We start from the raw sequence: 26007 nt of genomic DNA, 5'->3' as shown, positions 1-26007 counted from the left end.
TACGATATCCTCGGTAGGCCCACATAAGGGCAAGGAAAACTCACACCCAGTGGGACGTCGGTGACAATGATGACTATGAGAACCTTGGAGAGGAGGAAAGCAATGGATGTCGAGCGGGTCCAACATGACACTGTGAAAGTTCAATCCATAAAAGATCCAACACAGTCGCGAGAGTCCAGTCCAAAGCGGATCCAACACAGCAGCGAGTCCCATTCACAGCGGAGCCAGCAGGAAACCATCCCAAGCGGAGGCGGATCAGCAGCGCAGAGATGTCCCCAGCTGAAACACAGGCAAGCAGTACATGGCCACCGGATCGGACCGGACCCCCTCCACAAGGGAGAGTGGGACATAGAAGAAAAAGAAAAGAAACGGCAGATCAACTGGTCTAAAAAGGGAGTCTATTTAAAGGCTAGAGTATACAAATGAGTTTTAAGGCGAGACTTAAAAACTTCTACTGAGGTGGCATCTCGAACTGTGGGACATAGAAAAAAAGAAAAGAAACGGCAGATCAACTGGTCTAAAAAGGGAGAACATCTCCATAACCAACACATTGTCTAATACAGGGGAGTCAAAATAATTTTAGATCGCAGGGCACGTGGAGAAAAATCTATTCCCAAGTGGAAAAAAAATGTAAAATAGAGGTAAAATCACGGCATGATAACTTAAAAATAAAGACAAATTCAGATTGTTTTCTTTGTTTGAAAATAAAACAAGCAAATTCTGATAATGCACAAATCATAATGTGTTTGGGTTTTTTACACTTACATGTTGCGGTTAATAATATTCTATCTTTATTTGTCATTATGTTAGTTTTCTGAATAAATTATGTGATAATGTTCATCAGTCAAATCATTGGTGTTCATTTTCAATCTATCAAGATAAAATATATATATATATCAAATCAAATTACAGGATGTTTTTTATGTAGTTTGATCATTTTCCTCGACTGGTGGCGTTTATTTTTTTTTACATATGTAGCATCATCTAGAAAGATAGAAATAATTGCTATTGCGACATCTAGTGGACACATTCAGAACAGCAGTTTCTTTCATTAAAAAATGTTGGCTCATTTTTATGCTTAGCAAACTCATCCCGCTGGCCGGATAAAACCTGTTTGGCCGTAGGTTTGACACCCCTGGTGTAGTACATATATGTTCAAAAACAGTCATTGTGTTATTGTACAGACTGAAGCATTAGCGTATTTTGCCTTCCTTTCTTATATGACCTATTTTCATCCATTCATTTAAAAATGTTAGGGTTAACCCGATGCCAATTATTTGGTACCAGTACCAAAATGTATTTTGATACTATTCAAAATAAAGTTTACCAAAAAAACATTTCATAATTGGCTTTATTTGAACAGAAAATCTTATGATACGTTAAACATATGTTTCCTTATTGCAATCAAAGAAGAATGTTGTCATAAAATAAGATAGCGGACGTTCTAGACCAGGGATGTCAAACATGCGGGCCAGCTCAGGCCCGCGAACAAGTTCAAACGAGATGAGTTTGCTAAGGCTAAAATTGAGCTGCATTTTTAAACTAAAGAAATTTCTGTTCTAAATGAATCCACTGGGTGTTTTAATAGTATTTCTCGTACACATTGTCCCAATTTTGCTTGTCAGGAAATGGATGGATGGATGGATAGCTCATGTATGAAAGCAATCGTACTCTTGTCCGTGCATAGTTTTTGTAATGTTTTTTTTTGTGGTCCATGTTCGTCCGTCATATAATGTGAAAACTGGCAGAGGATCATCGATGTTGGTTATGATCAGACTACGTGTCGTATTATGATCAAAATCATTAATAAAAATATTATCAAGTAGTGCGGCACAGTATAAACCCATGCTATACATTGTATCTTGAAAGACATTGATGGACTTTTGCTTGTCGGGGTTTAATAGGTCAGTGAAATGTTCCTTTATCTAGTCCTCAAAAGGGTTTTAATAATTAACTTAGTTGTTCTATGTATACAACTGATTAATACATTTTGGCTTTTTTCAAAATTTGGCCATTTATCAACAACACCCAGAAACGCCGCCAGCTTCGCTTGGCCCGAGCTCATCTAAGATGGACTGATGCAAAGTGTAAAAGTTTTCTGTGGTCTGACGAGTCCACGTTCAAATAGTTTTTGGAAACTGTGGACGTCGTGTCCTCTGGAACAAAGAGGAAAAGGACCAGCCGGATCGTTATTGGTTCAAAAGCCAGTATCTGTGATAATATGGGGGTGTATTCGTGGGTAACTTACACATCTGCAAAGGCACCATTAATGCTGAATGGTATATACAGGTTTTAGAGCAATATAGGTTGCCATCCAAGCAACGTTAACGTTAAAAGGAAAGGCCATGTAACACAGTGGTAAAAATGCCATTATATTCTAAGTCTTTGATTATTTGCGAACAAAATTGTTTCCCAGTTTGAACATTAAATATGTTGTCTTTGCAGTCATATTGAATGTTGCTGTCATATTGTTTATCCGTATAATAAAAACAATCATTATTGATGTGAAAGAAAAATGTTTTTATCTGAATCTATCTCATTCTCCAAATCCTGGCTTTAAAAGGTCTTTGTTGCAGAAGTTTTTCAGTTCGATATTTTCTTCTTCAGCAATCTTTAGTGTTGTTTCAATAACATCTACGAGTGTAGATGGATGTGCTCCTGAACCCAGGCCTTCCCTTTCAGTGCTCCCTTGGAACGTAATAGTGTTGATGTTAAATGTAGACGTTAGTTTTTTTCCGTCAGGCTCCATTATTGTCATAGTTGTCGAAGCAGTGTCAACTTTAATATTTGTCCAGATCCTTGATGTCTTTGACATCAAGTACTCCTGCTTCTAAACCGCCATTCAGCTTAATGTACACTTTACAGATGGTGCTCAAAATTCCCTGAACTGTTCCTTGCTTTCTCAAGTCGCTGCTTTTTCGGCGATTGCTCCTTCAGTTACGCATTTGTACCTTTCAGATTCTTTCTTTGTTTCAGCAGTGCCATTTTACATTTTTCTGTTAACGAGTTTCACGAGGATGACCGGAGTTGTTTCTTCCATTATAGTGGAACATTATACGTTTACATTTACGCAATTCGATATCGAAAGGGATTAGGATTTGTAATCCTATCTCTATTTAACGATATATACCGTATTTTCTGGACCACAGGGCACACCGAATTATAAGGCACACTGCCAATGAGCGGATATCTTTAGGTCATATTATGATATTTTTTTTTCTAAGTTAAAACAATTCCATGTGGTCTACATAACATGTAATGGTGGTTCCTTGGTCAAAATGTTGCGTAGATTATATTTTGCAGATCATCTTCAAATCGCTTTCTGACATTCTCTTCCGGATGCGTTGTTCTGTGTGCGGTATTATTTACGTGGCTCACCTTCGACAGCGTCTTCTCCCCGTCATCTTTGCTGTAGCGGTGTAGCGTGCAAGGACGGGAATTGAAGGAGTGTCAAAAGATGAAACTAACTGTTTTAATGACATTCAGACTTTACTTAAATCAACAACGGAGCAGCATCTCCTTATCCATGGCTCACCAGTGCAACAAATGTGTCCTGTGAAAAAACGTCCGACCGGAACTCTCTAACAACAAAAGTTCCGTGGGTGAATTATGTAAACCCACTACACTGGTAGTTATAAGCGCTTCCGTAGCGAGATATAAGTTACATTAAATAAATAAATGATAAATGGGTTGTACTTGTATAGCGCTTTTCTACCTTCAAGGTACTCAAAGCGCTTTGACACTACTTCCACATTTACCCATTCACACACTGATGGAGGGAGCTGCCATGCAAGGCGCCAACCAGCAACCATCAGGAGCAAGGGTGAAGTGTCTTGCTCAGGACACAACGGACGTGACGAGGTTGGTTCCAGGTGGGATTTGAACCAGGGACCCTCCGGTTGTGCACGGCCACTATCCCACTGCGCCACGCCGTCCCGTTACTTTATATCAGAAATGGCAAATGCAGAGGATGAATGCCCCTTTACAAGAAGATAGTGAAAAAGAAGAAGCTAATCGACTATGTTATCGGCACAGACTACAGTGGCGGATATGCGCAAATTTTCAGGACTCATGCAGATCTCTAATACACATCAGCAGGTACGAAAAAGTAAGAAAAAGTTGGTTTTGCATAATATTGTGAAACAAAACGCCGGTTATATTTCTGCTAATGGGTGCCATTTTGCAGTCCTTATACACACACCATTATATTTGTATCTCTGACTACGGCAGCCGTAATGGGCCAACAATCCATGAATCTGTGCGGCTTCAAAGTCATAGTAAAACATTTTGACAGATTTTTGAGTGCCGTGTGAAATGTTCTTTATTTTCAATGGAACATTTAAAGTTTTGGTGTTGTTTACTGGCATCATATTCCAGTCTACATGTATCGCATGTGTGACGGCCATCTACTGATGACACTTATCATTACACCATGTATCAAATAAAATTGCTTGGAGGTCAGTAAGCACAACCAGAGTTACTGTATTCCGTACATTAGGCGCACTGTCGATTTTGGAGAAAATGAAAGGATTTTTAGTGCGCCTTATAGTCTGAAAAATATGGTATTTGTATCCTTACATCAAGCATTTACAAAGACATGAAAAACAATTGTTTTCAACGACATAATTTACACGGTTATTAACTAGAAATTAAGTTTAGGAAGCCTTAACTCAACTCAGCTCAACTCAACTTGATTATAATTGGTTTACAGCAGCAGGAGTGGTAGATATACAGGCCATCAAATACATGATCGTAATTAGATACCTCATCCATAGCCCTAATAGCCACTCTGTTCAGCTGAGATGATGGTCAAGTCGGTAGTTCTCTTATCTGATTTTGCTTCACTGCTGAACAGTCAGCAAATCGTCTTTCAAGGTCAAGATCAGTGATTCTTAAACTGTGGTTTTATCTGGTGGTATGCCAAAAAAATCACTTAATTTAATATTAATGTTGTAGTGCAGGGGTCACCAACCTTTTTGAAACCAAGAGCTACTTCTTGGGTACTGATTAATGCAAAGGGCTACCAGTTTGATACACACTTAAATAAATTGCCAGAAATAGCCAGTTTGCTCAATTTACCTTTAATAAATATTTCTGTCTGTCATTACGTCGTATATTTTTTTTATCCTTTTACAGAAGGTTTTTTGTAGAGAATAAATGATTTTTAAAAAAACACTTAATTGAACGGTTTAAAAGTGGAGAAAATATAAAGAAAATGAAAATTCAATTTTTAAACATAGTTTATCTTCAATTTCGACTCTTTAAAATTCAAAATGCAATAAAAACTAGCTAATTGGAATATTTTTGAAAATATTAAAAAATATTTTATGGAACATCATTAGTAATTTTTCCTGATTAAGATTAATTTTAGAATTTTGATGACATGTTTCAAATAGGTTAAAATCCAATCTGCATTTTGTTAGAATATATAACAAATTGGACCAACCTATATTTCTAACAAAGACAAATCATTATTTATTCTAGATTCCCGCCCCCCCCCAATTTTTTTTTAAAGAAATTCAAAAGACTTTGAAATAAGATTTCAATTTGATTCTACAGATTTTCTAGATTTGCCAGAATAATTTTTCGGAATTTTAATCATAAGTTTGAATAAATATTTCACAATTATTCTTCTGTAAAAAAACAAAAGCTAAAATAAAGAATCAAATTAAAATGTATTTATTATTCTTTACAATAAAAAAATAAAAATTACTTCAACATTGATTTAAATTGTCAGGAAAGAAGAGGAAGGAATTTAAAAGGTAAAAAGGTATATGTGTTTAAAAATCCTAAAATAATTTTTAAGGTTGTATTTTTTCTCTAAAATTGTATTTCTAGAAGTTATAAGAAGCAAAGTAAAAAAATAAATTGATTTATTTAAACAAGTGAAGACCAAGTTTTTAAAATATTTTCTTGGGTTTTCAAATTCTATTTGAGTTTTGTCTCTCTTAGAATTAAAAATGTCGAGCGAAGCGAGACCAACTTGCTAGTAAATAAATGAAATTTAAAAAATAGAGGCAGCTCACTGGTAAGTGCTGCTATTAGAGCTATTTTTAAAACAGGCCAGCGGGCTACTCATCTGGTCCTTCCGGGCTACCTGGTGACATTCACTTTTTAAATAAAACTTCTGCCTTGTTTTTAATGAATATGAAGGCCTACTACGCTGCTGTATTGTGATGTTGCTCATTATGGTGGTAGTTGGAGAGTCAAGTGTTTTTTAAGGTGGTACTTGGTAAATGGTGAATGGGTTATACTTGTATAGCGATTTTCTACCTTCAAGGTACTCAAAGCGCTTTGACACTATTTCCACACTCACCCATTCACACACACATTCACACACAGATGGCGGGAGCTGCCATGCAAGGCACTAACCACGAACCATCAGGAGCAAGGGTGAAATGTCTTGCTCAAGGACACAACAGATGTGACGAGGTTGGTAGAAGGTGGGATTGAACCAGGAACCTTCATGTCGCTGGCACGGCCACACACTTGGTGATACAAGGTTTGAGAACCACTGGTGGAGATGTTTTTGGACATTTGAAATTTCCATTATTATAACGGTGTTAAATTAGCAGGGTCAACCCTCGCCTGGTAATAGTTCATCAAACAGGAAAAATGCTAAAATAAACTCAAACCCTCATAGTTTTCTCCGGGGACTCAAATTCATCAAGCGAGGGCGGGGGAGGAAAACAAAACAAGAGACGTATGAATAAATAAAACACCTGTCAGGAGAGGGAGTGGAAATAGTACAAATTCAAAGCAAAATAGGGGAAAAAAAAGATGAAATATGAACAAGTGGAAGAATAATTGTCTTAATGAAGTGTCATCTTTGATTGCTCAGCACTGTTTCATTGTTGCCAGGGCCCGAGTTACACTAAACCTACGCAGTCATGTAAAAAAAAAAAAAAAAAGCACATCTATAATTGACTGTAAATGTGTCTAATTCAGTGTTCTTCAATCAATCAATCAATCAATGTTTATTTATATAGCCCCAAATCACAAATGTCTCAAAGGACCGCACAAATCATTACGACTACAACATCCTCGGAAGAACCCACAAAAGGGCAAGGAAAACTCACACCGAGTGGGCAGGGAGAATTCACATCCAGTGTGACGCCAGTGACAATGCTGACTATGAGAAACCTTGGAGAGGACCTCAGATGTGGGCAACCCCCCCCCTCTGGGGGAACGAAAGCAATGGATGTCGAGCAGGTCTAACATGATACTGTGAAAGTTCAATCCATAGTGGCTCCAACACAGCTGCGAGAGTTCAGTTCAAAGCGGATCCAAGACAGCAGCGAGAGTCCCGTCCACAGGAGACCATCTCAAGCGGAGGCGGATCAGCAGCGTAGAGATGTCCCCAATCGATACAGGCGAGCGGTCCATCCTGGGTCCCGACGAGCGGTCCATCCTGGGTCTCGACTCTGGACAGCCAGTACTTCATCCATGGTCATCGGACCGGACCCCCTCCACAAGGGAGGGGGGGACATAGGAGAAAGAAAAGAAGCGGCAGATCAACTGGTCTAAAAAGGAGGTCTATTTAAAGGCTAGAGTATACAGATGAGTTTTGCTCCCACACAGTTTCTCTGTGTAGTTCACTGAAAGTTCATGCGACTTACAACACACAGTCGGACCTCAGTTTTCGTTACGAAGCCAATACACAGGAAAATGGACAGTGGCTTCACAAATAGCGAAAATCAGGCACTTTAAAGCTTTTTTTAGGGATATTCCGGGACGGGTAAAATTTTGAAAAAAACTTCGAAAAATAAAATAAGCCACTGGGAACTGATTTTTATTGGTTTTAACCCTTCTGAAATTGTGATAAGGTTCCCCTTTAAATAAATCATCTCCTACCTCACGCTGTAGCCGTCCGTTCTGCATTCCGGGAGAACAAACCCTGACCCGATCCGCCACACTTGACACAGGGTCACCACACTCGCTGACCCAAAGCAATCGACCCCAATACACACCCCAGTGTGTAAATGTAAGTGTGATCGGTTGTCAATTAGGTGGCGATTTGTCCAAGGTGTACCCTGCCCTCTGCCCGAGTGCATCTGGGATAGGCTCAAGTTGCCACCCGCGACCCCAAAAGGGACAAATGGTCAAAAATGGATGGATTTTTGCTGTTTGTTTTTAAATCTTTACATGGACTGGCACCTCAATATATCTCATTTACATTCCTGCGCGCGCTCTGAGGTCCGAGAGCCATTTCCAGCTCGTGGTGCCCAAGACCAGACTTAAGACCAGGGGAGACAGGGCCTTCTCTGTGGTCGGCCCTAAGCTCTGGAACACTCTGCCCCTCCATGTTCAAACTGCTTCCACAGTGGAGTGTTTTAAGTCTCGTCTTAAGACCCACTTTTATTCTTTGGCTTTTAACTCTACGTGAGTTGTGTGGTCCTCTGTCCTCTGTTGTCCTCTGAGTTTTTTTATACACATTGATTTCTATTTTACTGTTTTAATTGATTTTACCCTTTAAAATAGTTTTTAATCATATTTGTTTTTATAGTATTTTTGTTTTCTTTATATTGGTTTTATATTTATTTGTTATTTGTTTTTATTCAGTCATTGGTGGAGCATAATATTGTTTTTTTTAATATTGTTTTTAACATGGCTGTGCAGCACTTTGGAAACGTTATTGTTGTTTAAATGTGCTATATAAATAAAGTGGATTGGATTGGATGTTTGGCAACTAGAGCAGTGGTGCATTCAGTGACACTCTGGAAATATGAACTCTCAGGCTCCGGTTGACTTTGATTTTACTTTGCTGAACGGTGCATCTATATTTGGTGAGTTATTTTGCAACAATGCTCCAAAAATAAGAACAGAGACAAGTCACAAACATGTTTTTAAAGGGGAACATTATCACCCAACCTATGCAAGCGTCAATATAAACCTTGATGTTGCAGAAAAAAGACCATGTATTTTTTTAACCGATTTCCGAACTCTAAATGGGTGAATTTTGGCAAATTAAACGCCTTTTTTTTTTTTTTTTTTTAAGGTTTATTTATAAATTTCAACAATTACAAACAGTAAGTCAAACAACAATATAAAACATTATAAAACATTATGAAAACAGTACAAAAGAGCGCCAGGGGGTTGTAAGTTCAAAATAATAAAAATAGAATACAAATATATATATATATATATATATATATATATATATATAATAAACAAAATGCAAAGCCGTAGGCTTATTCAGATTCATCAAACAACTTAAATTTGGAAAACAGCATCATCGTTTTCACAGCTTTTTTGTTGTTAGAGGTAGAGAGCGTTTTAATGTAAAGTTCCAGATCTTTTTTAAAGGCACAAAAGATAGGACGGGTATTAAGAAACTTACATTTATGAATATAAAACTTAGCCAATAAAATAATGAGGTTGCAAAGGTAGAATTCCTTTTCAAATTTTTGTTCATACAGTGTAAAACCAAAAATCACATCTTTACAGTAAAGCACAAATTTGTCATAAATATTGTCCAGGATGAAGCGACAGATGCCCTGCCATAGTGATCGAGTGTTTTCACAAGTCCAAAACAAGTGGTTGACAGTCTCTGGGTGCATGTTACAAAAGGTGCAGGTAACATCAATGTCCTTCTTGTATCTAACCATCACAGTCTTTACAGGGTAATAGCGATGGATGATTTTAAATGATATCTCTTTGACTTTGTTGGTAAGTAAATACCTGTTAGGAAGGGACCACGTTTTGATCCAACAGATGTCATTTACAACATTATTCCATAAGGAAATTACATAGGAGACAGACACACAATCATTTTGGAATAAGCTGCGGATTTTTCTGTAATTTTTTTGATCAAAGCAAAGTTTCCCCACAGGAGTGTCAAGTGGAAAATTAAACGCCTTTCTGTTTATGGGTCTTTTAGCGATGACGTCAGAACGTGACGTCACCGAGGTAACACACCCGCCATATTCATTTTCACATTACAAACACCGGGTCTCAGCTCTGTTATTTTCCGTTTTTTTGACTATTTTTTGGAACCTTGGAGACATCATGCCTCGTCGGTGTGTTGTTGGAGGGTGTAACAACACTAACAGGGAGGGATTCAAGTTGCACCACTGGCAAGAAATCTGCCGCCAGACCCCCATTGAGTGTCTGCCCATTTTACCGGCGATGCTAAGACAGACATGGCACAGAGATGTATGGATAACCTGCAGATGCATTTGCAACGATTAAGTCAACGAAATCACAAAGGTGAGTTTTGTTGATGTTGTTGACTTATGTGCTAATCAGACATATTTGGTCACGGCATGACTGCCAGCTAATCGATGCTAACATGCAATGCTAATCGATACTATCATGCTATTTACACTAGCTGTATGTACATTTGAAACTAGATACCCACATTTAATGCGAAACAAACACTTACCAATCGACGGATTTAAGTTGCTCCAGTGTCACAAGATGCGAAAGTCCTGATCGTTTGGTCCGCACATTTTACCGGCGATGCTAATAAGGCAGCCATGCTATGGGCCACTTCATTAGGTACACCCACGCTTTGGCCGAATAGCGTCAATAGCTATTCGCTCAATAGCTTCAATTTCTTCTTCAATTTCGTTTTCGCTATTTGCCTCCATACTCTGACCGTCTGTTTCAATACATGCGTAATCTGTTGAATCGTTTATACCGCTGAAATCCGGGTCTGAATCCGAGCTAATGTCGCTATATCTTGCTGTGGTAACCGCCATGTTGTATGTATTGGCAGCACTGTATGACGTCACAGGGAGATGGATAGTGGTTTCGAAGATAGCGAAAATAAGGCACTTTAAAGCTTTATTTAGGGATATTCCGGGACCGGTAAAATTTTGAAAAAAAATTCAAAAAATACAACAAGCCACTGGGAACTGATTTTTATTGTTTTTAACCCTTTTGAAATTGTGATAATGTTCCCCTTTAATCGTAAAATAAAATACTTATTTTTGGTAAAAAAAATCTTGGGCCTAAAACTGAATCATACAAAAGCATACAGCTCAGAAAGGTACCGCTGTATTTATACTGATATTCTGGACTGTATTGATGGCAGTACTGAATTAGGATAATTCCCCTTGTATATTTCCAGGCACGGATGGTGACGACTTCCTGGTTCTGGGGTTACGGAAAGGGAGAGTTCTGCATAAATTCAACCTTGGATCAGGCATAGCAACCATAGTGTCGGACCGACTGAACCTGCAACTGGATGTCCACACGGTCACATTCGGAAGGTCCAACAAAACAGGATGGCTGAAGGTGATTGTCGAGTCATTATTCCCCATTGACACAAATATAAAAGTATTTTATAAAAGTCTTAAAAAAAGAGTTTTATATTTGGGTTTGAGAGAATTTTACATACAAAATAGAGGTTAAGCTTTTTTTCCTGTCACTCACACACCCAAGCTTAGAAAATGTGTTTGGGGCCAGTCCGCGGGTGCCCCATAGAGCAGTGGTTCTCAAATGGGGGTATGCTTACCCCTGGGGGTACTTGAAGGTGTGCCAAGGGGTACGTGAGATTTTTTTTAAATATTCTAAAAATAGACAAGAGCTATATTAATGCATGGTTGGTTATGGTTTAAAGGCATATCCAACAATTGTGACGACTTTTTACTGTCAACTTAGTTACGTTTAATGATTTCTGCTGGTGGTGTGCTTCTGCATTTTTTCAACGCAAAAAAAATGTGCCTCTGCTCAAAAAAGGTTGAAAAACACTGATGTAGAGTGACGCTTTCCATCATTTTCAGCACCGCATTGTGACATGATTAACACACCCTCTTCCAGTTATGGGGTCATAGGAGTCCTTTTCCTGCTGTAGGATAATTTTTTGAGAAAGATGTTGAAAGTTATTACACTGTTGAGAATAGTTTGCATACTCAAAATTTTACATTTTCAAAAAACATGTTTTATTTCATATTTTTTTCTTCGATTTCTGACACTCTAATCTCTTTAATTTGGTCCAAAAATTGTAGAATGAACTAAATGTCCTGAAATATATACAGGAACCGCATGACAAACATGGAATGTAGGGGTTTATTTTTTTTGTTCTGTGGCTCTTCATACTTTATTGCGGTCTTTTACTTTTCAATTCTCGTACAATGTTTTCCACTGTACCAAAAAAAAAATGTGTGACTAGAAGAAAAGTTAAAGGCCTACTGAAACCCACTACTACCGACCACGCAGTCTGATAGTTTATATATCAATGATGAAATATTAACATTGCAACACATGCCAATACGGCCTTTTTAGTTTACTAAATTATAATTTTAAATTTCCTGCGGAGTTTCTTGTTGAAAACGTCGCGGAATGTTGACGCGTATGATGATGCGTGTTTGTGACGTTGGAGGGGACATTTTAGCCCAGCACCACTTACGGCTAAAAGTCGTCTCTTTTCATCGCATAATTACACAGTAATTTGGACATCTGTGTTGCTGAATCTTTTGCAATTTGTTCAATTAATAATGGAGACTATTAAGAAGAATGCTGTTGGTGGAAAGCGGTGGATTGCAGCTGTCTTTAGCAACCGATACACAGCGGGTGTTTCTTTGTTAGTTGTGAAGCTTTAGCAAACATGTTTCTCTACCGCATGTCAACCAGCAAGTTTTTGGATGGGAACATTTTGTGACATTAAGTCGGCTCTTACCGGAGACTTGAGCGGATTATGCGACCTCCTCCTGCAGCTGTCAAAAAGGCAGCTGTGATCTTGGCTCCTCCATTGGCTTCTCTTAGAGACTTTCGGGTTTGACTTTATAATCTCACTAAAACACTATTAACACAATAAGCTGATAAGGGATTTTCCAGAATTATCCTAGTAAATATGTCTAATAACATCTGAATCGCTCCCACTGCCTGTCTTTTTCTTTTTTTCTGTGCTTCTCTCTAACTTTCCTCATCCAAGGATATTTCATCCTCCCTAAAATTAATGGGGAAATCGTCGCTTTCTCGGTCCGAATCGCTCTTGCTGCTGGAGGCTATGATTATAAACAATCTGAGGATGTGAGGAGCCCTACAACTCGTGACATCACGCGCACATCGTCTGCTACTTGCGGTAAAGGCAAGGCTTTTTTATTAGCGACCAAAAGTTGCGAACTTTATCGTCAACGTCCTCTACTAAATCCTTTCAGCAAAAATATGGCAATATCACAAAATGATCAAGTATGACACATAGAATGGACCTGCTATCCCCGTTTGAAAAAGAAAATCTCATTTCAGTAGGCCTTTAAAAGTATACGAATGCGAAGACATAATGAACCTTTTTGAGCTATTTGCAGGTATCGTATTTCAACACAAGTGAGATGTGAAGTGGTTTACTCGCTTGAGTGATGATGTGTCTGTTGTAGGTTGATGGACAAAGAATCAGAACAGGCTCGTCTCCAGGACCTCTGCGAAGCCTCCATGTTGTCAAGCAACTCTTTGTGGGCGGATACAATGAGTACAGCGCTGAACTGCTGCCATTCGGCTCCAGGTTCCGTCAAAGCTTTCAGGGTAAGACGTCTACTTTCAGCACTGACGCTTTGGCATCCTGCCCAGGCTCTTTTTGTAAAGCCTAATGAAAAGGGAGGCCAGAACAGTTTGGAGGTTGATTGGATCAGCTCCTATAAAGCAATCTACAGCTGTGCAGTCGACCAAAACAAGTGTCGTTAATGTATGCTGTGATCAGTGGTGGGCAAATTTACTTTTAAAAATGTAATGCATTTTTGAACAACTAGATTAGATTAGATTAGATTAGAGAGTACTTTATTTATTCCGTCAGGAGAGTTCCTTCAGGAAAATTACAATTTTCAGCACAATCCCATTCAAGATCAGACAAACATTACAGGGAGACAGAACAGGATCGCTGACGGGTCTGCCGGCTTCCAGCGCCCCTTACAAAAAAGATGACATACAGGTAAACAGGGGGGGGTATGGGAGAAAAGAATAGAAGATTAAAATAAAATTTAAAAAAAACTAGTTTTAAAGTTGCCTTTTAAAAGTATGATATTTAGCAGCACATTTCAATAAACGTATTAGGCCTACTTTACCCACCATTGAGCTTTTGTACAGTTTCACAAAATCAAATAATTATATATTTTTCTTTACGGATTAGCATAAAGCTAAAAAGTTAGTTTTTGCAAAAGTCTCGATTAATGGATATAAATGAAAGGAAATATGCTGAGTAGAACACATTATTATACTGTATGATCTTAATTGGTTCCATGACAAAGCTTTCACTTCAAAACATCAACGCCTCCAGTTGAAATTAAAATCGCACAATTTTGACATGTATCATGTCTGTAAAACTAAAGAAAAATAAGTACTGCATAAAACAATGCAATAGAGCAGTGGTTCTCAAATGGGGGTACTTGAAGGTATGCCAAGGGGTACGTGAGATTTTTTTAAATATTCTAAAAATTGCAACAATTCAAAAATCCTTTATAAATATATTTATTGAATAATACTTCAACAAAATCTGAATGTAAGTTCATAAACTGTGAAAAGAAATGCAACGACACAATATTCAGTGTTTGCAGCTAGATTTTTTTGTGGACATGTTCCATAAATATTGATGTTATAGATTTTTTTTTTTTTTTGTGAAGAAATGCGTAGAATTAAGTTCATGAATCCAGATGGATCTCTATTACAATCCCCAAAGAGGGCACTTTAGGTTGATGATTACTTCTATGTGTAGAAATCTTTATTTATAATGGAATCACTTGTTTATTTTTCAACAAGTTTTTAGTTATTTTGATATCTTTTTTTCCAAATAGTTCAAGAAAGACCACCACAAATGAGCAATATTTTGCACTGTTGTACAATTAAATAAATCAGAAAGTAATGACATAGTGCTGTATTTTACTTCTTTATCTCTTTTTTTCAACCAAAAATTCTCTGCTGTGATTAGGGGGTACAGTACTTGAATTTATAAAAGCAATTCACAGGGGGTACAGCAGTGAAAAAAGGTTGAGAACCACTGCAATAGAGTCTACTACTAACAACTACACTAATTTTATGAAGTAATATAATAATAATGTACAGTTTTTACTACGTTGGAAAGTCAACTTCTATGGTATTTCATAGCGTCTACTTCTCCCATCAGACACACCATCAGCAGCTTTTGCATATTTTCATGGATAAATGTCCACCATTTCGACATTATATTAACTTTCCTGGCTGGCGTTACAATCATTCTGTTTCAGATGAATTGCTTTGCTCTGACACACTGTAATGTTTTGGATTATTTATTTCTTTAGTTAAATTAATATCATCCACTTCTTCTTCGCACTACTGTCCTTCACACTTACTTTCTTCCTTCCCAAAAACAAAGTTATGTCGAACTTAAGCTGTAAGATCAATCTTGCGAGAAAGCCCAGATGTTTCTGGTGGACCTTATGAGATTCACCGCGACATTTGCTACGCCAATAAATGCTTGGAACACACATGTTTGCTTGCAAACTAAAATGTAACATATTGTATCTAAAAACACTCTTAATTTGAGCTATCAATTTAAAGGCCTACTGAAATGAGATTTTCTTATTTAAACGGAGATAGCAGGTCCATTCTATGTGTCATACATTTCGCGATATTGCCATATTTTTGCTGAAAGGATTTAGTAGAGGAGATCGACGATAAAGTTCGCAACTTTTGGCCGCTAATAGAAAAGCCCTGCTTATTGTTTTAATCTTGTTTTAGTGAGATTTTAAAGATTGTAAAGTAAAGATTGTAAAGACATACCTCGAGGTCGGATGGCTGTGGTGAACACACACTGTCTCAGAGAGAAGCCGAGGAGCCAAGCTCACAGCTGTTGCGTGACGACGAATAATCCACTGATGTCTCCGGTAAGATATACTGTATATCACAATTTCCCCATCCAAAAACATGCTGGTTGACGTAGAGAAAAAATGTTCGCTGCTTCACAACAAACAAAGAAACCCCGGCTGTATCTCGGTGCTAAAGGCAGCTGCAATCCACCGCTTTCCACCAACAGCATTCTTCTTTATAGTCTCCATTTTTAAATGAACAATTTGCAAAGGATTCAGCAACACAGATGTCCAAAATACTGTGTAATTACGCCATGAACAGAGACGACTTTTAGCTGTGTATGTTGTGGAGCGCTAATATTTCCTTACACGCGTATGCGTCATCATTCCACGACATTTTCAACAAGAAACTCCGCGGGAAATTTAAAATTGCAATTTAGTAAACTAAAAAGGCCGTATTGGCATGTGTTGCAATGTTAATATTTCATCATTGATATATAAACTATCAGACTGTGTGGTCGGTAGTAGTGGGTTTCAGTAGGCTTTTAAATGTCAAATAAATGGGTGAAAAAAGCCCAAGTAAGACTGGAGTGTGAATTATTGGCATTAAACCTGCCCAAAGGTTGCATGAAAACTGTCCAGAAGGCTGGCCAACGACCTTAGACTCAGTTAAAAAGAAAATAAAAAATTATCCGATACACTCATTGTAAATAAAATAAGACAAATACAAAAAAAAAGTGCAGTGACTCTTACTTATTAGCAAGGCAACACATGATAATACTCATATCTTAATCAGGCCTACTTCCCATTGAACTCATTGACTTTTTCACCAAATTAAACAACATGTATGCATTGTTATCGGCACAGATTAGCTTACAAAGTCACAAATCCTTTTTGGTGCTCACTGCCCAACAATAAGGTTAGGAATCGCTGTGTTAATGTATTCAATTTGACAGCCCAAATTATAAAATCATGTACACAGCATTACTATTTCAGCTAATAGCATGTAGCATCCTTTTCCTCTACCCACAATCCCAATCACCCCCTAGTGCAGGGGTGTCAAACTCAAATACAGAGTGGGCCAAAATTCTAAACTGAACAGAGCCGCGGGCCAAGGTTGAACAGATTAACCTTTTTAATAGGGACCCAAACAAGTTTTGCATCGAATATTGAACAAGCAAGGCTTATATAACTTTATAGTGACATGTCAAATCGAGTTTTAAATAATAATCATTAAAAAATATCAATGGCATATCAAATAACATTTTAATAAAAATTGAATGCCTCTTTTCTATTTGCAGCCCTCTGAAGTAAATATCAAAATAAACTTTTTCCACAGGCTAATAATACATTTGCAAATAAAATAACAATAATGGATGAATCAAACATTCAAGCCTTGAAGTAGCAAGAGAAAGTGCATGAGTAAAATGTTAATTATTGCTTGGGGGGGTGTATATTGTAGCGTCCTGGAAGAGTTAGTGCTGCAAGGGATTTTGGGTATTTGTTCTGTTGTGTTTATGTTGTGTTACGGTGCGAGTGTTCTCCCGAAATGTGTTTGTTATTCTTGTTTGGTGTGGGTTCACAGTGTGGTGCATATTTGTAAGATTGTTAAAGTTATTTATACGGCCACCCTCAGTGTGACCTGTATGGCTGTTGAACAAGTATGCGTGGCATTCACTTGTGTGTGTGTGTGTGTGTGTGTGTGTAAAAGCCGCATATATTATGTGACTGGGTTGGCACGCGATTTCAATGTAGGAAAAGCAGACGAGACGACAGGTTGTAGAGGACGCTAAAGGCAGTGCCATTAATGCACGCCCCCAATATTGTCGTCCGGGTAGAAATGGGGAGAAATTCGGGAGAATGGTTACCCCGGGAGATTTTTGGGAGGGGCATTGAAATTTGGGAGTCCGGGAAAATCGGGAGGGTTGGCATGTATGAGTATTAGTGGTGAATGCGGTGTTACAGCGGCACCGCCGCTTTATAATACCAGAGGGCCAACTCTAATGTTAATTTCATATTGCCTCAAGGGCCAAATGAAATTACAGGGCGGGCCAAATTTGGCCCGCGGGCCAGAGTTTGACACCCATGATCTAGTGTATCGGAGGCACACAACATTTGGTCAACAATCGAATGAAATGAACATGCCACTTACAGCCGAGATCAAAAGTATACATTACACTTGTAAAGAACAAAATGTCATGGAAGTCTTGAGTTTCCAATAATTTCTACAACATTCTAAAATGTTTGTTTCATCTGACGTCACATGGACAAAGATAAGACCTTCTGGAAGAAAGTTCTGTGGTCAGATGAAACAAAAATTGAGCTGTGTGGCCACAATACGGAGCAAAATGGTGTTTTACAGAGAGTAAATGGGACAATAAAAAAGGAGGATTACCTCCAAATTTTTCAGGACAACCTAAAATCATCAGGACGGAGGTTGGATCTTGGGCACAGTTGGGCGTTCCAACAGGACAATGACCCCAAACACACGTCAAAAGTGGTAATGGAATGGCTGAATCAGGCTAGAATTAAGGTTTTTAGAATGGCCTTCCCAAAGTCCTGACTGAAACGTGTGGACAATGCTGAAGAAACAAGTTCATGTCAGAAAATCAACAAATTTAGTTTAACTGCACCAATTGTGTCAGGAGTGGTCAAATATTCAACCAGAAGCTTGTGGATGGCTACCAAAAGCGCCTTATTGCAGTGAAACTTGCCAAGGGACATGTAACCAAATACAAACCCCGTTTCCATATGAGTTGGGAAATTGTGTTAGATGTAAATATAAACGGAATACAATGATTTGCAAATCATTTTCAACCCATATTCAGTTGAATATGCTACAAAGACAACACATTTGATGTTCAAACTGATAAACATTTTTTTTTTGCAAATAATCATTAACTTTGGAATTTGATGCCAGCAACATGTGACAAAAAAGTTGGGAAAGGTGTCAATAAATACTGATAAAGTTGAGAAATTCTCATCAAACACTTATTTGGAACATCCCACAGGTGTGCAGGCTAATTGGGAACAGGTGGGTGCCATGATTGGATATAAAAGCAGCTTCCATGAAATGCTACGTAATTCACAAACAAGGATGGGGCAAGGGTCACCAATTTGTAAACAAATTGTTGAACAGTTTTAGAACAACATTTCTCAACGAGCTATTGCAAGAAATTTAGGGATTTTACCATCTACGGTCCGTAAAATCATCAAAAGGTTCAGAGAATCTAGAGAAATCACTGCATGTAGGCGATGATATCACAGACCGTTGATCCCTCAGGCGTTACTGCATCAAAAATAGACATCTGTGTGTAAAGGATATCACCACATGGGCTCAGGAACACTTCATAAAACCACTGTCAGTAACTTTAGTTGGTTGCTACATCTGTAAGTGCAAGTTAAAACTCTACTATGCAAAGCGAAAGCCATTTATCAACAACACGCAGGAACGAGGGCCCAAACTCATCTAAGATGGACTGATGTGAAGTGGAAAGGTGTTCCGTGGTCTGACGAGTCCACATTTCAAATTATATTTGGAAACTGTTGACGTGGTGTCCTCCGGAAGAAAGAGGAATATAACCATCCGGATTGTTATAGGCGCAAAGTTCAAAAGGCAGCATGTGTGATGGTATGGGGGTGTATTAGTGCCCAAAGCATGGGTAACTTAAACATCTGTGAAGGCACCATTAATGCTAAATGTTCCATACAGGTTTTGGAGCAACATATGTTGTCATCCAAGCAACGTTATCATGGACGCCCCTGCTTATTTCAGAAAGACAATGCCAAGCCACATGTTACAACAGCGTGGTTTCGTAGTAAAAGATTGCGGGTAGTTTCCAGGCCCGCCTGCAGTCCAGACCGGTCTCCCATCAAAAATGTGTGGTGCATTATGAAGCCTAAAATACGACAGCGGAGACCCCGGACTGTTGAATGACTGAAGCTCTACATAAAACAAGAATGGGAAAGAATTCCAATTTCAAAGCTTCAACAATTAGTTTCCTCAGTTCCCAAACGTTTATTGAGTGTTGTTAAAAGAAAAGGTGATGTAACACAGTAGTGAATCAATCAATCAATCAATCAATCAATGTTTATTTATATAGCCCTAAATCACAAATGTCTCAAAGGACTGCACAAATCATTACGACTACAACATCCTCGGAAGAACCCACAAAAGGGCAAGGAAAACTCACACCCAGTGGGCAGGGAGAATTCACATCCAGTGAACATGCCCTTTCCCAACTACTTTGGCACATGTTGCAGCCATGAAATTCTAAGTTAATTATTATTTTCAAAAAAAAAAAAAAAAGTTTATGAGTTTGAACATCAAATATCTAGTCTTTGTAGTGCATTCAACTGAATATGGGTTGAAAATGATTGGCAAATCATTGTATTCCGTTTATATTTACATCTGACACATTTTCCTAGCTTATATGGAAACGGGGTTTGTATTAACATTGCTGTATGTATACTTTTGACCCAGCAAATTTGGTCACATTTTCAGTAGACTCATAGTAAATTCATCAAAGAACCAAACTTCATGAATGTTTTTTTGTAACCTACAAGTATGTGCTCCAATCACTCTATCACAAAAAAATAAGAGTCGTAGAAATGATTGGAAACTCAAGACAGCCATGACATTATGTTCTTGACAAGTGTATGTAAACTTTTGATGGTGACTGTACATGCATGAAAATTTATTTTATTTTAGTGATTGGAAATAAACTGACTGACGGATGCCATCGCAACCACATTCGTTATTCCAGCTTCAATTAGGAGTAAACCCATCCATCCATCCATCCATTTTCTACCGCTTATTCCCTTTCGGGGTCGCGGGGGGCGCTGGCGCCTATCTCAGCTACAATCGGGCGGAAGGCGGGGTACACCCTGGACAAGTCGCCACCTCATCGCAGTAAACCGAGGCAAAAAAAAAAATTAAATCAGCCGCGGTGAGGATTCAGTTCACGTAAAGTGCCCGACACGGCCCTAGATATTGGTAAGCTCAACACCGGTGCAGGCATGGCCCCGGTGCAGAGGATGTAATGAGAACTCATGGGCGTCTAATCAGATCTGGGTGACCTTCCCGGAGCCCTAATCATGATGGCTGGCAGTGAACACACTGATAATGCACTCCACTCCCGGTTATCAACACATCCACACTCCCCCTGTGGAAAGGTGGCGGAGGAGACGCGGTGACTCCTGAAATGAATCAGTCAGTCAATTTGAGCCGCTGATCAAATAACAAGCAACTGGGAAGAGTGTTTGTCGAGTCTCGACACCGTCCCATGCAAACATTTCTATTAGGGTCATCCACTCGGCGCCGCCTGAAGCCCGGGCGTTGGACGGATTCAAAATATACTGTCTATATTTTATAAGTCTATGTGCTGTGTGAGTGTTTACTGCAACCGTCACTTGAGTCTGCCAAGTAGATGGCATCAGTGCATGAATATTCATGAACGAGCATGACATTTCTTCTGCATCCTGTTTGTGCCAGTGAGTAGTGCAGTAGAAGGGGGAGGGGGGGGGGGGGGGGGACTCTTCTTGCTGTGCAGGTACGGGCCAAAGTAAATATTGCCTGGATGGAATTGAATTATGGAAGCAAAAGGCAAACAGGACGGGAGATGCTGGATGGCAGCTGGTGACAGACTTGTTTGATTATTGTGTGAATGCTGGGAGAAAAGCTTTCACATTATTGTTATTTTGGCAATATGTGACAGCATGGCCTTCTCTCCATGGATTTAAAGGGGGACTGCACTTTTTTGGGGGATTTTTTTTTTTTTCCCTATCATTCACAATCCTTATGCAAGACAGTGGGGCAAAAAAGTATTTAGTCAGCCACCGATTGTGCAAGTTCTCCCACTTAAAATGATGACAGAGTTCTGTAATTTTCATCATAGGTACACTTCAACTGTGAGAGACAGAATGTGGAAAGAAATTTCACATTGTAGGAATTTTAAATAATTTATTTGTAAATTATGGTGGAAAATAAGTATTTGGTCAACCATTCAAAGCTCTCACTGATGGAAGGAGGTTTTGGCTCAAAATCTCACGATACATGGCCCCATTCATTCTTTCCTTAACACGGATCAATCGTCCTGTCCCCTTAGCAGAAAAACAGCCCCAAAGCGTGAGGTTTCCACCCCCATGCTTCACATTAGGTATGGTGTTCTTGGGATGCAACTCAGTATTCTTCTTCCTCCAAACACGACGAGTTGAGATTGTACCAAAATGGATACATGGATGATACAGCAGAGGATTGGGAGAATGTCATGTGGTCAGATGAAACCAAAATAGAACTTTTTGGTATAAACTCAACTCGTCGTGTTTGGAGGAAGAAGAATATTGAGTTGCATCCCAAGAACACCATACCTACTGTGAAGCATGGGGGTGGAAACATCATGCTTTGGGGTTGTTTTTCTGCTAAGGGGACAGGACGATTGATCCGTGTTAAGGAAAGAATGAATGGGGCCATGTATCGTGAGATTTTGAGCCAGAACCTCCTTCCATCATTGAGAGCCTTGAATGGTTGACCAAATACTTGTTTTCCACCATAATTTACAAATAAATTCTTTAAAATTCTTTCAATGTGAATTCCTGGATTTTTTTTCACATTCTGTCTCTCACAGTTGAAGTGTACCTATGATGAAAATTACAGACCTCTGTCATCATTTTAAGTGGGAGAACTTGCACAATCGGTGGCTGACTAAATACTTTTTTGCCCCACTGTATATATTCTTTTTTTTTCCTGCATTCTAACTCGTAAATAAATGCGAGCAAAAGTCCGCTGATAAGGGAGCCTTTTAGAGTCGCTCTATTTTGCCATTATAGCTCTAAAAAAACATCCAAACACCTCCATCAACGTTTTTTGTGCACACTGTAAGTATATATGTAATGTAGTAACAGGTGCAATATTTACGTATTTTGCTCATTTTGAGCATACTAATAATAATTTCACAAACACATCACATTTTTCGCTTTTTCCTTCGACATCGTCACTGATTACTACTCACTGCAGACTTCATAAGAGACAACAAACACCATTTAAGCTGCGAGCAGCGTTGAGAGTGTTCTCGCAGCACCATGCAACTCAGGGTTAAAAAATTCAGGAAGATTGCAGCATTTGGAAGGAAGTCACGACTGTTGTCATATATATATACACATTCTACTGCTTATTCCCTTTGCGGTCACGGGGGGCGCTGGCGCCTATCTCAGTTACAATTGGGCGGAAGGCGGCGTACACCCTGGACAAGTCACTACCTCATCGCAGGGCCAACACAGATAGACAGACAACATTCACACTCACATTCACACATTAGGGCCAATTTAGTGTTGCCAATCAACCTATCCTCAGGTGCATGTCTTTGGAGGTGGGAGGAAGCGAGAGTACCCGGAGGGAACCCACGCAGTCACGGGGAGAACATACAAACTCCACACAGAAAGATACCGAGCCTGGATTTGAACCCAGGACTGCAGGACCTTCGTATATATATATATATATATATATATATATATATATATATATATATATATATATATATATATATATATATATATATATATATATATATATATATATATATATATATATATAGGTGTGGGAAAATCACAAGACTACTTCATCTCTACAGAACTGTTTCATGAGGGGTTCCCTCAATCATCAGGAGATTTTAATGGAAGCATTCACATACAATGGTTTATATAGGGCACAGAGTGGGTGGGTACAGGCAGGCGTAGGGTGTGGTGATTGGCTCATGTGTTACCTAGGAGGTGGTTCCATCTGTGGCGGCATGTTGAAATGATTTCACTGCGCTTGTTGAGGGATGATAGATCTGGATGATGTATAATAAACAGTTTCTCTTTTAAGCATAGGTTGCATCTTTTATTACCACTGTTGTAAGGTGAGCTGGATGCAAGAATTTGCCATGTTATTGAATATTCAACATTATTGTCTTTGAGGTTCCAAATGTGTTTGCTGAGTTCTGTAGAATTCCGCAAAGTCTGGTTTCTAAAGGAGGCGTTGTGATTATTCCATCTTGTTTTGAACGCTCCTTCGGTTAATCCTACGTACGTGTCGGATGTGTTAATGTCTTTGCGTGTTACCTTTGCTTGGTATACGACTGATGTCTGTAAGCACCCCCCGCTGAGAGGGCAATCAGGTTTCTTGCGACAGTTACATTCCTTATTGGTTTCAGAGTTGTTTGGTCTGGGGGTAGGCAGTCCTTTTGCAATTACTTTGTTGTGGTTTGAAATGATTTGTTGTATGTTATTCATACAGCTGTAGCTCAATTTAATGTTGTTCTTGTTGAATATTTTTCTTAGGGTGTTGCCTTTGGGGAAGTGTTTGTCGATCAGAGTGAGGAACTTGTGGCCGATGTTGGTTGAGACGTTTTTGCTGAATGGCGGATTGTACCAGATGATGTTGTTTCGTTTTCTGCTCTTTTTTGGTTGGTTTCCTGGAGTGGGTTCATAGGTGAGGGTGAAGTTGTATCCGCTTTCATCAAGTGCTTTCTGGTACGGGGGGGTTGCTTGGTCGAATTCAGCTTTGCTCGATGACAGCATCGATAGCCTTTTATTAATTCCGGTAGGTATTCTTTTCGTTGTGGTGGGTGGGTGGTTGCTGTCATGGTGCACGTATTGGAGTGTTGTGTTGGGTTTCGTGAACGGTTGGTAGCTGTTATTTCTCATGTTGAAAATGACGTTGAGGAAGTCGACGGTTTGTTTGTTGGCTTCAATCGTGATCCGTAGGCCGTTTTCTTTGAAGATTTGGCATATGCGCTTCTTGGTGTTCTCGCTGCTCCTTGGCCAGGCCCGGCACACTGCCATAAGGGAACCCCTCATGAAACAGTTCTGTAGAGATGAAGTAGTCTTGTGATTTTTCCCATACCTACATATTGCGCTCTACCACGGTATCGAGCACTATTCTCTGGATAATCCAATCAAGACATATATATATATATATATATATATATATATATATATATATATACATATATATGTATATATATATATTTAGATGTGTGTGTATATATATATATATAAAACAGTTAAATTCGAGGTCATTAGATCACCTTGACTTAGTCATTTGTAAAGCTCGCCTGCTGAAAAAGTGTAGCATAACTCTGCTGTACTGTACTTTGCATTGCTGCTTCTATGGTTATCATCACAATTTTGTCTTTTTTTTTTCTTCGCAGCATACATTTTGCTCAATGTAGTTGTTGAATCCAAATAGTATTGATTTTTGGAACATTTGACTCTTCTTTCACTCCAAATGTTATATTCACATTGTTTAAAAAGTACCTATCAGAATTGTAATAATTGAATCAATGCTACATTCACATGTATTGTTGGAAAAAACATTACTTGCTTATAAAGAGTGTTATTTTGAGTTTTAAAAGAAACATGTAATCACATTCATCAGTAGAATAAACATCGTGACGTATGACCCGGTAGTTCTATGCACTGTATTATATTTTCTCACGTTTATTAGCAGTTTGGCCTTGTGTGTTCAATCAATCAATCAATCAATCAATCAATGTTTATTTATATAGCCCCAAATCACAAATGTCTCAAAGGACTGCACAAATCATTACGACTACAACATCCTCGGAAGAACCCACAAAAGGGCAAGGAAAACTCACACCCAGTGGGCAGGGAGAATTCACATCCAGTGGGACGCCAGTGACAATGCTGACTATGAGAAACCTTGGAGAGGACCTCAGATGTGGGCAACCTCCCCCCTCTAGGGGACCGAAAGCAATGGATGTCGAGCGGGTCTAACATGATACTGTGAAAGTTCAATCCATAGTGGCTCCAACACAGCCGCGAGAGTTCAGTTCAAGCGGATCCAAGACAGCAGCGAGAGTCCCGTCCACAGGAAACCATCTCAAGTGGCTCAGCAGCGTAGAGATGTCCCCAACCGATACAGGCGAGCGGTCCATCCTGGGTCTCGACTCTGGACAGCCAGTACTTCATCCATGGTCATCAGACCGGACCCCCTCCACAAGGGAGGGGGGGACATAGGAGAAAGAAAAGAAGCGGCAGATCAACTGGTCTAAAAAGGAGGTCTATTTAAAGGCTAGAGTATACAGATGAGTTTTAAGGTGAGACTTAAATGCTTCTACTGAGGTAGCATCTCGAACTGTTACCGGGAGGGCATTCCAGAGTACTGGAGCCCGAACGGAAAACGCTCTATAGCCCGCAGACTTTTTTTGGGCTCTAGGAATCACTAATAAGCCGGAGTCTTTTGAACGCAGATTTCTTGCCGAGACATACGGTACAATACAATCGG

The 26007-nt window shown here is 39.1% G+C and overlaps 1 protein-coding gene across 2 annotated transcripts in view; it reads left to right on the top strand.

Moving 5' to 3' along the window:
• The window catches only part of eys (eyes shut homolog), a 722499-nt gene that overhangs the window by 686190 nt on the left and 10302 nt on the right, over positions 1-26007 (top strand). For both annotated transcript variants that reach the window (XM_061910381.1, XM_061910382.1), the window contains exons 45-46: positions 11075-11241; positions 13323-13467. In XM_061910381.1, the coding sequence (XP_061766365.1) occupies positions 11075-11241; positions 13323-13467 (312 nt within the window). The remainder of the gene's footprint in view (positions 1-11074; positions 11242-13322; positions 13468-26007) is intronic.

The sequence above is a fragment of the Nerophis ophidion genome, linkage group LG09 (assembly GCF_033978795.1).
Source record: "Nerophis ophidion isolate RoL-2023_Sa linkage group LG09, RoL_Noph_v1.0, whole genome shotgun sequence".
NCBI lineage: Eukaryota > Metazoa > Chordata > Actinopteri > Syngnathiformes > Syngnathidae > Nerophis > Nerophis ophidion.
The sequence above is the reverse complement of the archived record's forward strand: the minus strand, read 5'-3'. Positions and strand labels throughout refer to the sequence as shown.